Raw genomic sequence first — 13,567 nt, forward strand, 5'->3', positions numbered from 1 at the left:
GAGCAATGGTATCTTTGGGCAGCAGATATGGAGAAAAATCTGAAAGTACAGTCATGTGTGAATTCAGCCCACATCCTATATTCCACCTCCATTCTTCCTAGGATTTTACAAACAATGCCAAATTGTTCCACAAGAATGACCAGACTCAAAAGTTTCAAATAAGTGTTTGCCATTTATAAGAACGGCTTTTCAGAAAGAAAAGTTGTGGGTGCTAATTACCGAGGATAGGAAGATGACAGAAAAGCTGGGTAAACAGATTTGGAGTTAATTTTTGGGACATTTTGAGCCTGAAATGGCTGAGTAATCCAAGAGACTAGAACAAATATGTAATTCGATATGTAAGTCACAGAACAAGAGAAAAATCCTGCTGACTTCATATTCGTGTTTCTTTCTCAATACACTTGGAGCCAGGGAAATAGCAATCTATACCTTAAACCTGAAATTCACAACAATTTTTCTTCTCCAAATACTTCCAAAGTAGAAAGTCTGGAAACATTATATCTCAACTATGCTACTGAATCCAAGGCCAATACTTTCTTCCAAATTTTAAATTTTTTTTCTTTTTTTTTTCTTTTTTTTGAGACGGAGTCTCACTCCATCACCCAGGCTGGAGTACAGTGGCACCATCTCAGCTCACTGCAACCTCCACCTCCCAGGTTCAAGTGATTCTCATGCCTCAGCCTCCTGTAAAATTTGTTTCCTTGTCATACTACTTAGGCCAGCAAATTTATGCATTCCTCCTTGAAACCTGGCTTCTGTCAAAACCCCACCCTCTGCTAACAAACATGTCTAAATGTCAATGAAAATCTCTAGTATATAAACATTTAACTTTCACACCAGGCTTTTAAGCTTCATGCAAATTAAAAGTCACACATATAAATTAGTAATTTAGTGCATGGCCTTGGATCCATTGGTTTAGGCTGGGATTGTCATTGATCTAAGAAAGAGTGAGCAAATGCCAGCAAAGTATGTAAAAAAAATAGAAAAAGTAGTGAAAATGACAAAGAAATATTACAGGGCAGATGGCAGAAGAAGAAACTCCAAATATGACTAAGAAAGAACATGCAGAGACCAGAAGCCAAGGCAAAAAAAAAAAAAAAGCAGGGGGGGGTTTCAAAGGATTGAGAAATGTTGTAAAACGCTGGCTAAAGGCAAAGCAAATGGTAAAATGTAAAGAATGCTTACATTTTTCAACAAGAAAGGCACTGGCAACCAAAAGCAAGGCCATTTCAGTGGAGTGATGGCACAAAAAGCAGATTTCTCTTAGTTGAGGTAAAATTGGGACTCTAGACTTTGGAGAACTTAGTTGGGAACACTAGTTCTAGAAGTCTGGATCCAAACAGGGGGAGAAATTAGACATTAGCCATAGAAGAGGAGTATATATAACACAATGAACATTTCTTAGCATTTCAAGTACTAGTTGTGAACTAAGTTTGAACTTGGAGGACAATATTCCTCAATTCTCAGGAATGTATGGACATCAAGCACAGTGTCCAGCCTCTGTGCAAAATCGCTTTCTAGCACCATAACCACCATTACCTCTGTCCCACATCCAGAAATGGTCCTCTAGCCTCAAAGCAGGAAGAATGCCCAGTGACAAGGCTGTTTATTCTGCTTTCCACTTAGAAAGTTTTACCCTAGTTTGTCTAACAAATTTCTATACTCACTTTCATCCCTCTGTCTTGTTCTGGTTCTTCCTGGGGACTCATTATTATGGCAAACATACCAGGTTAGTTCTCTGGATATCAAAGGCAGCTCTATTGTCTCTTTCCTTAGCCTACAACGTTTACTTGGAGGACCTGATCCCTCTACATGTTCACAGGAGCATCCAAACTCAATACAATTGTCATCTTCCCTCTGCAGTCACCAGAATGGTATCAAAACAGAACAGAAAGGTGACCTTCTCCTTTCTAGGCACACCTGTACTAAGTGATGCCACCATCTTATTGGCTTTATTGGCCAGTGGCCATTCCTATACTCCATAGCTTCACAGCTCTCAGCTTAATCTCTCCAGACCAATGATGACTACCCACAGATGAAAGACACACCACAAAAAGGAATGCATTTTTTATAGGGAAAGCATTCCAGAATGGAGGAGAAATTACTACAGAGGAGACGTTGGTGATATTCAAATGTGAGAGTAGCTTGAACTGTTTGTAACTGACAAGTTGGAGTTAGAGTCGTAATCCTCCTTCACATTTTTAGAACTGGTTATTTTCACAGAAAGTTTCAGGCAGCACTTTTGATCATTTGGGCAGGTTAAGTATTGGATTTCATATTCTCTGCAGGCGTTTCTGCACATGCCTTGGTAAAGCTCACATGGATTCCAAGGCTCTCGGCTCTTGCCATTGTGGGATCTGAACAGGCCACCTGGGAAAGACATGGCCATGTTTAGTTTCCATGCAGCAGTGATAATAGGGTGACGAAGCATGATTTAAAGGAACACGCCCTAAGACTATTAAGGGCACAAGATCTGGAATCAAAACTACCTAGATTCAAATCTGGGCTCTGCCATTTACCATCTCTCCCTCCTCAAGCAAGTTACTTCAGCTCTCCAGTCCTCCATTGCATCATCTTCACAACAGGCAAAATAATAGAGCCAAGTTCCTAAGGTTTTAGTAATGACTAGGTTCATGTATATAGTATTTTCAAAAAAGCGTCTGGCACATAACAAGTAATTGAATATTAGATGATGTAGTTGATATGAAAGTCTTCTCCTGAGAGTATGAGGTTTCAAGGTATGCCACTGTGAGCACATATGTCCCCAAGTGCCTACAGAGATCTGTGACCCTCACACACAGCTAATCAGAGGCAGCCAGGATCTACTCTCAGATAGCACACAAATATTTGAGCCTATGTGCATGCATGCCTTTATCCTCTGAAACATAGGAGCAAACAAGTACTACACCTGTCTCTCTTTGTACATTGGCCTTACAGAAACAGGTACTGTGCATACACGGGCAGCATACTGGCATATACACAGACCCATGTATACAACCCACTTTATTCACAGATCTGCATTCTCACATAAATTGAGCACATGTGCTCACTGTACAAACCTTCACCATGCACTTTCCACATATTGCTAATTGCATCTTGATAGCTATGTATAAGTCATACAGGTGTGTACATGAGTGAACATAAGCTCTTTGCCTGAAAATACCCCAGTGACAAAGTTCCTGACACTTAATCAGCATTCTATAAATATTAGTCATCAATGGTATTACTTACCTATTTGATGTTCTACAGACAAAGGAGCAATTAGAAAGAAATATTAACAATCACTACCATGTACTGTGGTATGGTCCAGCATCAACTATGTACAGGCATGTTACAAATGATAGCTCACTGAACCTCATAAAAACCTGCTGTTATCTTCACTCTTTAGATGAAGACACTGAGGCTCAAAGAGATGCTTTGTTTTGTCTGCATTCTCATAGCTTATACTTGATCAAGCCAGTATTCAATTTCTGGTCTACATGACATCAAGCCTATGCTCTTTTCTCTCTGTGTCACATTGCCTCTCTGTGATAGGCACAGAGAAGACGGCATCATCCTGCATCATGTCTACACACACAGGGCCTTCTATAGATTTCAACAGAGTTCAAAATCCTTAGCTGGCATTCAAGGACCTTTTCAACCATCCCCCCACTCCCTCATTCCACACCCATTTATGAACACTCTGTGTCAGGCCATGGACTCAGTGCTAAGTAGATAGAGGTCTCCAATTAATCAAATTTATTCACTATTAACATTAACGAAAATGGGACAAAGCAAGTATAATGTTATTTCTTGCATGGAAAAAATGAATACTTTGCTAATTTTTAGATTAGAGAAAGTAAAATGCCCAATTTTAGGTGAAGTTGGAGAACGGGAAGAGAAATAAAGAAGAGGGAAATGCCTCCATGGCAGATGTCCCATAACATTTGGGTACTGGAGTGTGTATAAACTGCCCCAGGAATCCAGAGAGGGATTTCAACTGCTCCAACATCAACCAGCCTGCTGGTCAACCAGAGGAAGGAGGTTGAAAATGATACTGATTCATCCATGCTCCAGCACAATATCACTGTGTTTCCCACCTTAATCTTCACCCTTATCATGGGACCTGCACACTCTCTCTCTCTCTCTCAGCACCATTATACTTATGGGAGAAGAAGATTGCAAAGGGCCTCCCCCAAGTGATATCCATACTGTTCTGGCTAACACCTGACCTCTAGGACTTTTCCTTTCTACCAAACACACTGGAGGGCAGTTGGAGACCCAAGATTTCCTGTCTGCAGTCAGTGGAGGGATGGATAGAAACACAGATACCAAGAATGAGCAATGCGCAAGCTGCTTTAGAAAGTTGGTCAAGGCCACCCCAAGAGGATTCTGCCTACAGTGACTTAAATAAATTTTTTAAATAAAAATAAAGATTTTGTCATAGATAGTTACAGTTTCTTACTCCTACAGCTTTTCTAACCTTAGATTGCCCTGCATTGCCCCAAATTTTGACATCCACATCAAATTAATGTTAACTTTGATAATCTCTTCATCTTCCGATTGAAGTCAGAGGACCAGCTTTTGCATTTCAGCATAGTCTCTGGCCCTCTGCACCATGCTATATTTTAACTCTCTGGACCCAGTCTCTCCATGTCAGAAAATGGGAATGGGAGACTTTGCACCAAATTAGAAAGTCTCCACTGTGTTTGTGAAAAAAAGAGGTTAATAAGATGTCATACTTCATAATAACCTGGCATATTTTTATGTATATTCATACTAAGTCTCTAGAATGTCTGATTCAGTATATCTAAGGAGAGGCCAGAGCAAGGGTGCTTTGCAAGAGTTCCCCAGAAAATACTAATGGGCTCCTGTTTGCAGTGAAAGCCACGATTCTGCCTAGCCTTCTCACATTCAGCTATAGACATTGCCCAGCTCATTTTTCCACATTGGAAGTGTATTGAAAGCAAATTAAACTGTCTTAAGTCAAAAAACAAAAGGTATCCTCTGGACCTTTTTAAAAATTCCATCCCAAGCCAAAATCAATGTCATATATTTTTTCTCTGCCTGCTGTGCAACCAAACATGATCCTCTCCCATCCAATCTCTAAGGTTATTTCTACTCATATATGTTTATTAGCCATGATTCATTACATATTCATTCATTCAATAAGTATTTGCTAAAGCCTACTCTATTCAACACACTCAGCTCAACATCAGAAATGTGTAGATTTAAAAGACAAAGTCTTGGCTTTCAAACAGTTTAATTTCATATGCATACATTTGGGAGGATAAAAGGAAAAATTTGTTTGGATTGTCCTAATAGAAAATGTTGTCCAGAACTGTTCCTGCTCATAAATTCTGCCAAGTAAAAGTACTCAATAATTATTAAGGAAGCTACACTATGTACAACTCTTGAAGCATAGAGTGCTGTCTTCATTTTTGTTGTTGTTTGTGTTTCTTGCAAACCCACTTGTGGTTTCTACCACCATTAGAAATGAGAACTGAGCTTTACTGAGCATGAGAACAAATGTCTCTTGAGCAAGGGGATAAAAGAAGCTGAGAAATAAGGAGGCATGAGAATGTGAAATAGAAGGAATATGAGAAAAGAGAGGAGGAAAAGAAGAAGAAAAACAGAGAAGAAAGAGGAAGAGGAGGAGAAACCTCTAGATCAGATGAATCTGAACTCACTGTCGAGGAAGGAAGAACAATCTTGGTTTTATATAGGGTGGGCTGAGACTGCTCCCATATCTCTCTGTACATGCCAAGATTTGACAGGAAACAATTCCAAATATTCCAGTCTCCTGATTTCCTCTATCTCAGCCATCTACAGTCACATCTATTGTTCTTCAGTGCCCTTGAAAATCACACTTAAGAAACTTTCTTCAGAATTTGAAAATAATACTGGATATTTTTCATCCAGTGTTTATTCTCCCCATTTCCTTATTTAAATCACTTTGTTGAAGTACGATTGGCACACAAAAAGCTATACATATTTAATTTATACATTTTGATGAGTTTGGAGATAAGCATACATTACACCCATGAAACCATCATCACAATCTATGCCATAAACCTATCCACCCCTAAAAGTTTTCTCCCACCATCTTATTTATTATTTTTGGTACATCAAATCTTATTTTAAGAACACTTAACATAAAATCCACTCCCTTGGTAATTTTTGAAATATCCAACACAGTACCGTTAACTATAGGAACTGCGTTATACAGTAGATTTCTAGGACATATTCATGACAGTATAGTCTCTTCAATAAATGTATTGGGAAAACTAGGTATCTAGATGCAAAATAATAAAATTGGATATTTATCTTACACCATACACAAAAACAAATTCAAAATGGATTAAACACTTAAATCTAAGACCTGAAACTATAAAACTCCTAGGAGAAAACATAGAGAAAAAGCTTCTTGACGTTGGCCTTGGGAAGGATTTTCTGGATATGACACCAAAGCACAGGCAACAAAAGCAAAAATAAACAAGCGGATTGCAGCAATTTAGAAAGTTTCTGCACAGCAAAGGAAACAGTCTACAAAATGAAGAAACAACCTATGGAATGGGAGAAAATATTTGCAAATCATATATCTGAGAAGGAGTCAATATTCTCCTTATTTCAATAGCCACAACCCTGCTGTGATGAATTCAACTGTCTTACTCAAGCTTAATCACCCCCAAACCCAGGCTAAGTCAATCCCTGCCCAGATAAACCTCACATACCCATGACTGAATAAGATACCCACTTTAGGCAAACACTAACTACAACTCAAGCCCTACCTCTTCTAATAACCACTGAAAGCCCAACTGCAAAACATACAAACATAACACTATCCAAGCCACCCAACCCCATTCACAGCATCAATCTAAAACACAACCCAGCTACAAACCTCTCTATACCCCAACTCCCAGTTGCACCAACTCTACCCCAGCTCCATTCAAGAAAAAATACCATTTCCTCTCTAGACTGCACCAAAACATCTATTCAGCCCAACCTATAAATACAATTATTCACCCCATGCTCATCCCCACTCACTTTTTGGATATTACCCTATCTCTAAGGTCTTACAACCTCCCCACCTCAACTCCCTACCCAACTCCAAACTGCTATACCCCTCCTATAGCTCCTCAACTTGCACACAGTCTCTCACACCTAACTCATGAATTAAGCCCCCATCCCAATGACAGCACTACCTAAAATGTTCCATGCTTAGACTGTCCACTATGCCAGGAACAACAACCTCTTCAATTTGTCTTGGCAGAGCAGAACCAGGGGAGATCTTTACATGAAATTAACCTTGGGAGTAACATCTGTGACCCATCTGAGACCAGAAAAGGCTTTAGGTGTTGCCCACTATATGTGAGTAGGAGTCACTGCAGAGGTCACCAAGATACCAGTACCACATGCAAGACGCCAGAATCTTTGAGAGAGGCCTGAGTTACCTGGAGTCTTTTGAGCCAGGATCATAAGGATGGCAATGGTCATTAAACAGGGCTTCATGACTGACATGTTCCACCAGAATGAAGGGCTGTGTTGCAGGTGACCAAACAGAGATCACTGTAGCAGAGCAGTAGCCTGCCTTTATTAGTTTTGGAAATGGGTCAGGGTTGTGTGCAGTGAACTAAAAGGGATGGGAGATACCTGATGTCAGGCAGGAAGAAGGGCAACATGTATCACTTATCTGAGCTGGATACTCTGTGTAAGTGTGGGAGACTTGCCAGCAGTGCTCATGCCTGTGTGGGCCTTTCTTCCCATTAAGAAACAAAGACAAATTAGAGCCAGTTGGCATTTTGTGTGAAACGAATTTGAACGAATGAATCAACCAAGCAAGCAAGCAAACTTGAAAAAACTTATAAACAATTAGATAAGAAATAAGCACATGTATACCTATGTGAGGCACGTGTATACCTATGTAACAAACCTGCACGTTCTGCACATGTACCCCAGCACTGAAAGTATAATTGTAAAAAAAGAAATAAATAATTATTTTTAACTGTAGTCACCATGCTGTGCCCATAGAACACCAGAACTTATTCCTCCTGTCTAACCGAAAGTTTGTACCCATTGACCAATGTCTCCCCTTTCCCCATCCACCCTCCCTCGAGGCTCTGGTAACAACCATGCTAATCTCTACGTCTATGAGTTCAATTTTTTTAGATTCCACATCTAAGTGAGATCATATGGTATGTGTCTCTTTGTGCCTGCTTTATTTCACTTCACATAGTGTCTTCTAGGTTCATTCATATGATTGCAAATAACAGAATTTTCTGTTTTTTAAAGGCTGAATAGTACTCCAGTATCTATAGTTAATAATAATGTAAAGAGCTAAAAGAAAGATTTTTAAATGACCTCATCACAAATAAATAATAAATATTTGAGGTGATGGACATGCTGATCTCTCAATTAATTGATCCCTTTATTATTATATAATGACCTTCTTTGTCTCACTTTGTGGTTTTTTACCTAAAGTCTATTTTTTCTGTTGTAAGAAAAGCTGTTCCTGCTCTTTTCTGGTTTCTTTTTCCATGGAACATCTTTTTCCATCACTTAACTTTCTGCCTATGTGTTTCCTTAAAACTGAAATGAGCCTCTTGTAGGCAAAATACAGTTGAGTCATTTAAAAAAATCAATTCAGCCACTCCTTCAATTGGCAAACTGAATCCATTTACATTCAAAGTAATTATTGATAGGTAAGGATTTACTTTTGCCATTTTGTTCATTCTTTTCTGGTTATTTTATACATCCTTTGTTCCTTTCTTCCTCTTTTGCTATCTTCCTTTGTGATTAGATTATTTTCTATATTAGAATGCTTTGATTCCTTTCTTCTTATCCTTTGTGTAACTACTGTCAGTTTTTGCTTTGTGATTACTATAAGGGTTACACAAAACATATGTTGTTATAAGCGGCTGTTTAAAGCTGATAACCACTTAACTTTGGTTGCAAAATATGATTCTACATTTTTATTGTATCTCTCCTGATAATTTATGTTTCTGATGTCACAACTTACTGTTTATATTGTGTGTATCCCTTATCAGATTATTGTAACTTATTATTAATAGTTTTGTATTTTGTTTTATACTCAGTATATTAGTGACTTATCATCATCTTTACAGTATTAGAGTATTCTGAATTTAACTGTGTACTTACTTTTACCAGTGAGTTTCATACTTGCACCTGTTTTCATTTTAGTTATTAACATCCTTTCCTTTCAGCTTGAAAGATTTCCTTTAGCATTCCTTGATAGACTGGCCTGGTAGAAATGAACTCTCTCAGATTTTGTTTGTCTGTGAAAGTCTTTATCTTTTCTTCATTTCAGAAGCAAGGACTTGCTCAGTAAAATACTTTTGTTTGGAAGCTTTTTTCCTTCAGCATTTTGAATATATCATCTCACTCTCCTGACCTGTGAGGCTTCAGTGGAGAAATTGACTGACAGCTGTATTGAGTCTTTCTTGTATGCGATATGCTTCTTTTCTCTTGCTTTTTTCAGAATTTTTTTCTCCCTGATTTTTGATAGCTTGAGTATAATGAGTCTTGGCTAATTGGTCTTGAGAAATCAGTATCTATGGCAGCCATAGCCTTATGAAATGCATTTCTTAAATAATAAGACCTGAAAGTCAAAATTATTCCTTGATCCATGGGCTGTAAGTGGTTGTTGTGTTAGCCAGCATAAAACCAACGTTAATCTCCTTTTACATCTTCATCAGAGGTCTTGGGTACTAGGTACATTGCCAATGATCAGTGATATTTTGAAAGAAATCTTTTTCTCGGCAGTAGGTCTCAACAGTGGGCTTAAAATATTCACTAAACCATGCTGTAAACAGATGTGCTGTCATCCAGACTTTGTTGTTCCATTTTTGGAACACAAGCTATAGCTTTAGCATAATTCTTAAGGACCCTAGGATCTTTGAAATGGTAAATGAACATTAGTCTCAACTTTATGTCACCAGCTGCATAAGCCCCTAGCAAGAGAGTCAGCCTGTCTTTCAAAGCTTTTAAGCCAGGCATTGACTTCTCTTCTCTAGCTATGAAAGTGCTAGATGGCATCTTCTTACAATAGAAGGCTATTTTGTTTACATTGAAAATCTGTTGCTTAGTGTAGACACCCTCATCAATAATCTTAGCTAGATCTCCTGGATAACTCGCTGCAGCATCTACATCAGCATTTGCTACTTGACCTTGAATTTTTTTTCAGAAGGTTGTTTTATAACTTTATTTGGTGTATTTGATGATCAACAGTTCTTATCCACATTGACTTTCTGTAGATTTTTGAAAGTGGTAACAGGTACGCAGGTAACCAAAGTATAGAGCTTGTTTGGTGAATCTTCATCCTCATTACATTTTCTGGACAACTGTACATGGATATGGTATAGGACATTCTTTATTCCTTAAGCCCAAACAGCTTTGTTGAACCTGATATCAATCCTTACATTTGGAGACCCCATCTCTTCATGGAAAATTTCTGGATCTCATTGAGTGCCTGAGGGACACACTTTAAAAAAATTTTTTTTAATTATACTTTAAGTTCTAGGGTACATGTGTACAACGTGCAGGTTTGTTACATATGTATACATGTGTCATGTTGGTGTGCTGCACCCATTAACTCGTCATTTACATTAGGTGTATCTCCTAATGCTATCCCTCCCCCCTCCCCCCACCCCACAACAGGCCCCAGTGTGTGATGTTCCCCACCCTGTGTCCAAGTGTTCTCATTGTTCAATTCCCACCTAGGAGTGAGAACATGCGGTGTTTGGTTTTCTGTCCTTGCGATAGTTTTCTCAGTATGATGGTTTCCAGCTTCATCCATGAGGGACACACTTTTTAAAGTTCACTCCATGGATGCACTTGTGAATGTCGATGGTGTACTTTCAGGTCACCATCTCACTGATGGCAATCTGTCTTCATGAGGCGTTAGAGGTTGATGTTCTCACAAACATAAAAGCAGGCAAGCAGTAGTACTCAGCTATTACATGAACTTTTAAATTAGCCATATCTTTACATAGATATAGTCAATATCTATACTGATAGTAAATATGTGTTTGGGGCATGTCATGCTACAGACCAAATTTGGAAGAACAGAGTCTTTCTAACATTAATGAGAAAAAAATATCACACAGAAATGGACTGTTGATTTGTTAGAGTCATTGCAATTTCCCCAACAGATTTATGTTCATTGTAGAACTCATAGATAAGATGAATTATCTAAATAAATTTGCATGAAAATAGCTACTAAGATTTGGACTGAGTAAATTGAAGTCCCATCACATCTATGGGGAGTCCTATTCATGGTTTCAGTAATATGAGACTCCCCCCAAGTTAGAAAATTAGACATCAAGGAGAGCTAAAAAGAGCACCACAGAAAATATGAGAATTACCCAATGAGATATTCCTGTACTGGTTTTTCATGCCATCCAACCAGCAATATCACTTAAACAAAAGGAATATACTGAAAATCTTGGAATCTTACCACTCCTGTAATAAGGTCAAATAATTCGGTAAATAATACGAGCATGTGCTGTCTGTCAGAAAACTTCTTTACAGGGAATACCTACAGTAAGCCAAGGAAGCCCACTCAGGCCAAAGTTCCCAGGACCCGGTGGCAAATGAATATTATAGAGCTTCGGTCATCACAAGCTAAGAAATACTCTTTAGTATGATGCCTGGATGGACAGAAGTATTTGCTTTGGCTCAAGGAAGTGCTCAAATAGTGATCAAGGCCTTACTAAATTATGACATCCCAGTCTTCGGAATTCCTGAACATAGAAAATCTGACATGGAAAATCATTCTCCCTGTGGCAAATCAGGAGCTCAGTAAAACCCTACAAATACCAATAATTTATACTTCCTATCATCCCCAGTTTTCTGGACAAATGGAGCAAATGAAACTTACTCTAAGGAATTATTTGGCTAAACTATGCCAGGTGCAGTGGCTCACACCTGTAATCCCAGCACTTTGGGAGGAAGAGGTGGACAGATCACTTGAGCCCAAGAGTTTGAGACCAGCCTGGCCAACATGGCGAAACCCCGTCTCTACAAAAAATACAAAAATTAGCTGGGCATGGTGGAGAGCGCCTATAATCCCAGCTACTTGGGAGGCTGAGGCAGGAGGATCGCTTGAACCCAGGAGGCAGAGGTTGTTGCAGTGAGCCAAGATCGCGCCACTGCACTCCAGCCTGGCCAGCAGAGGGAGACTCCGTCTCAAAAAAAAAAAAGAAAGAAAGAAAGAAACGAGAAAAGAAAAAAGAAAAAAAAACCATTTGGCTAAATTAAATGAAGCCACTGGCTTACAGTGACTCAGAGCCTTAGTATTTGTTCTATGAAACTTAAGGTTAACTCCCTGTAGCAAGCATGATATTTCTCCTTTTGAGTTAATGTTTGGAAGCGCTATGTGTTTAGCAGTGAAGCCTAGCCTGTTACTTTATGCGAAGGAAAACACAGAGTTTTCTCATTTCCCTAGGCTTATTACGCCATCGTGTGGCCAAAAGATGGAAGAATCCCCCTGAAACGGTATGTTGCTAATACAGACTAGGAGACAATCTACGCTGAACTTACCCAATGGCAGGCTAGATTATCATAGTGCTCAGAAGGACACTACCAAGTGTTGCTGATAACTCACATCACTATCACAGGAAGGAGCAACACACCTGGATACGTGCTTTACCTGTGAGAAAAGCATCAGTGACTGAATAGACTGTAACTCTACTATTAAAGTTACAGTCTCCAGAAAGTTTGACTCATCATTGTTTTGAGATTTGTCCATGTTGTGTGGAGATAGCAATTGTTCACTCATTTTTATTATGGCATAGTGTTCCATTACCATAACTAATTTATCCATACTACTGATCATAAGCATTGGGTTCTTTCTAGTTTGAGGTCATTATAAATAATGCTACTATGAACACTCTTGTTCGTAACTTTTTATGCACATATGTAGGCCTTTCTATTGGGGAAATTGAGAGGTCATAGATATGCATGTGATCAGCTTTTTAATCTGCTGTCAAATAGCTTCCCAAAGTGGTGTACCATTTTAATACACCCCCACTGATACTTGATATTGTTAATCTTCATTAAGTTTAGCTAATCTCTGTGTGTAATGATAGCTCATTACACTTTTAATTTGTATTTCCTTAATGACCAGTGGAATTAAGAGCTTTTTCATATATTTATGGGTCATTCGGATGCTCTGTTCAACACTTTGGCTTCTTTGTTCTTGGAGTGCGTGTCTGAGTATTTCTTAATGAATTGTAAAAATTCTTCATGTATTCAAGACACAAGATCTTTGTTGGTTATAGGTTTTGAAAATAGCTGTCACAATTTTGTGGCTTAACTTTTCTGCCTCTTAATGACATCTTTTGTTCAACAGATGTTCCTAATTTTAATGAAGTCTAATTTATCATCTCTTTCTTTACAGTTGGTACATTCTGTGTCTTGTTTAAGAAATCTTTACTTACCCCAAGGTCTTAAACATACTCTCTTATGTTTGTTCTAAAAACTTTATTGTTTTATTATTATTATTATCTACATGGAACTGATTTTAGGTGTGAAGGAAAGATCAACTGATAACCATTTATTGAAAATA

At 38.5% G+C, this 13,567-nt stretch overlaps 1 protein-coding gene across 1 annotated transcript; it reads right to left on the reverse strand.

Annotated features, from left to right (window-relative positions):
* Positions 1-2,128: 2,128 nt before the first annotated feature.
* DEFB116 (defensin beta 116) lies at positions 2,129-7,500 on the reverse strand. Its single transcript, NM_001079928.1, has 2 exons — positions 7,434-7,500; positions 2,129-2,370 (listed from the first exon to the last, which is right to left on the reverse strand). Exons 1-2 carry the CDS (start codon positions 7,498-7,500, stop codon positions 2,129-2,131), a joined length of 309 nt encoding a protein of 102 aa, NP_001073397.1.
* Positions 7,501-13,567: the final 6,067 nt, after the last annotated feature.

The sequence above is a fragment of the Pan troglodytes genome, chromosome 21, assembly GCF_028858775.2.
Source record: "Pan troglodytes isolate AG18354 chromosome 21, NHGRI_mPanTro3-v2.0_pri, whole genome shotgun sequence".
NCBI classification, from domain to species: Eukaryota; Metazoa; Chordata; class Mammalia; order Primates; family Hominidae; genus Pan; species Pan troglodytes.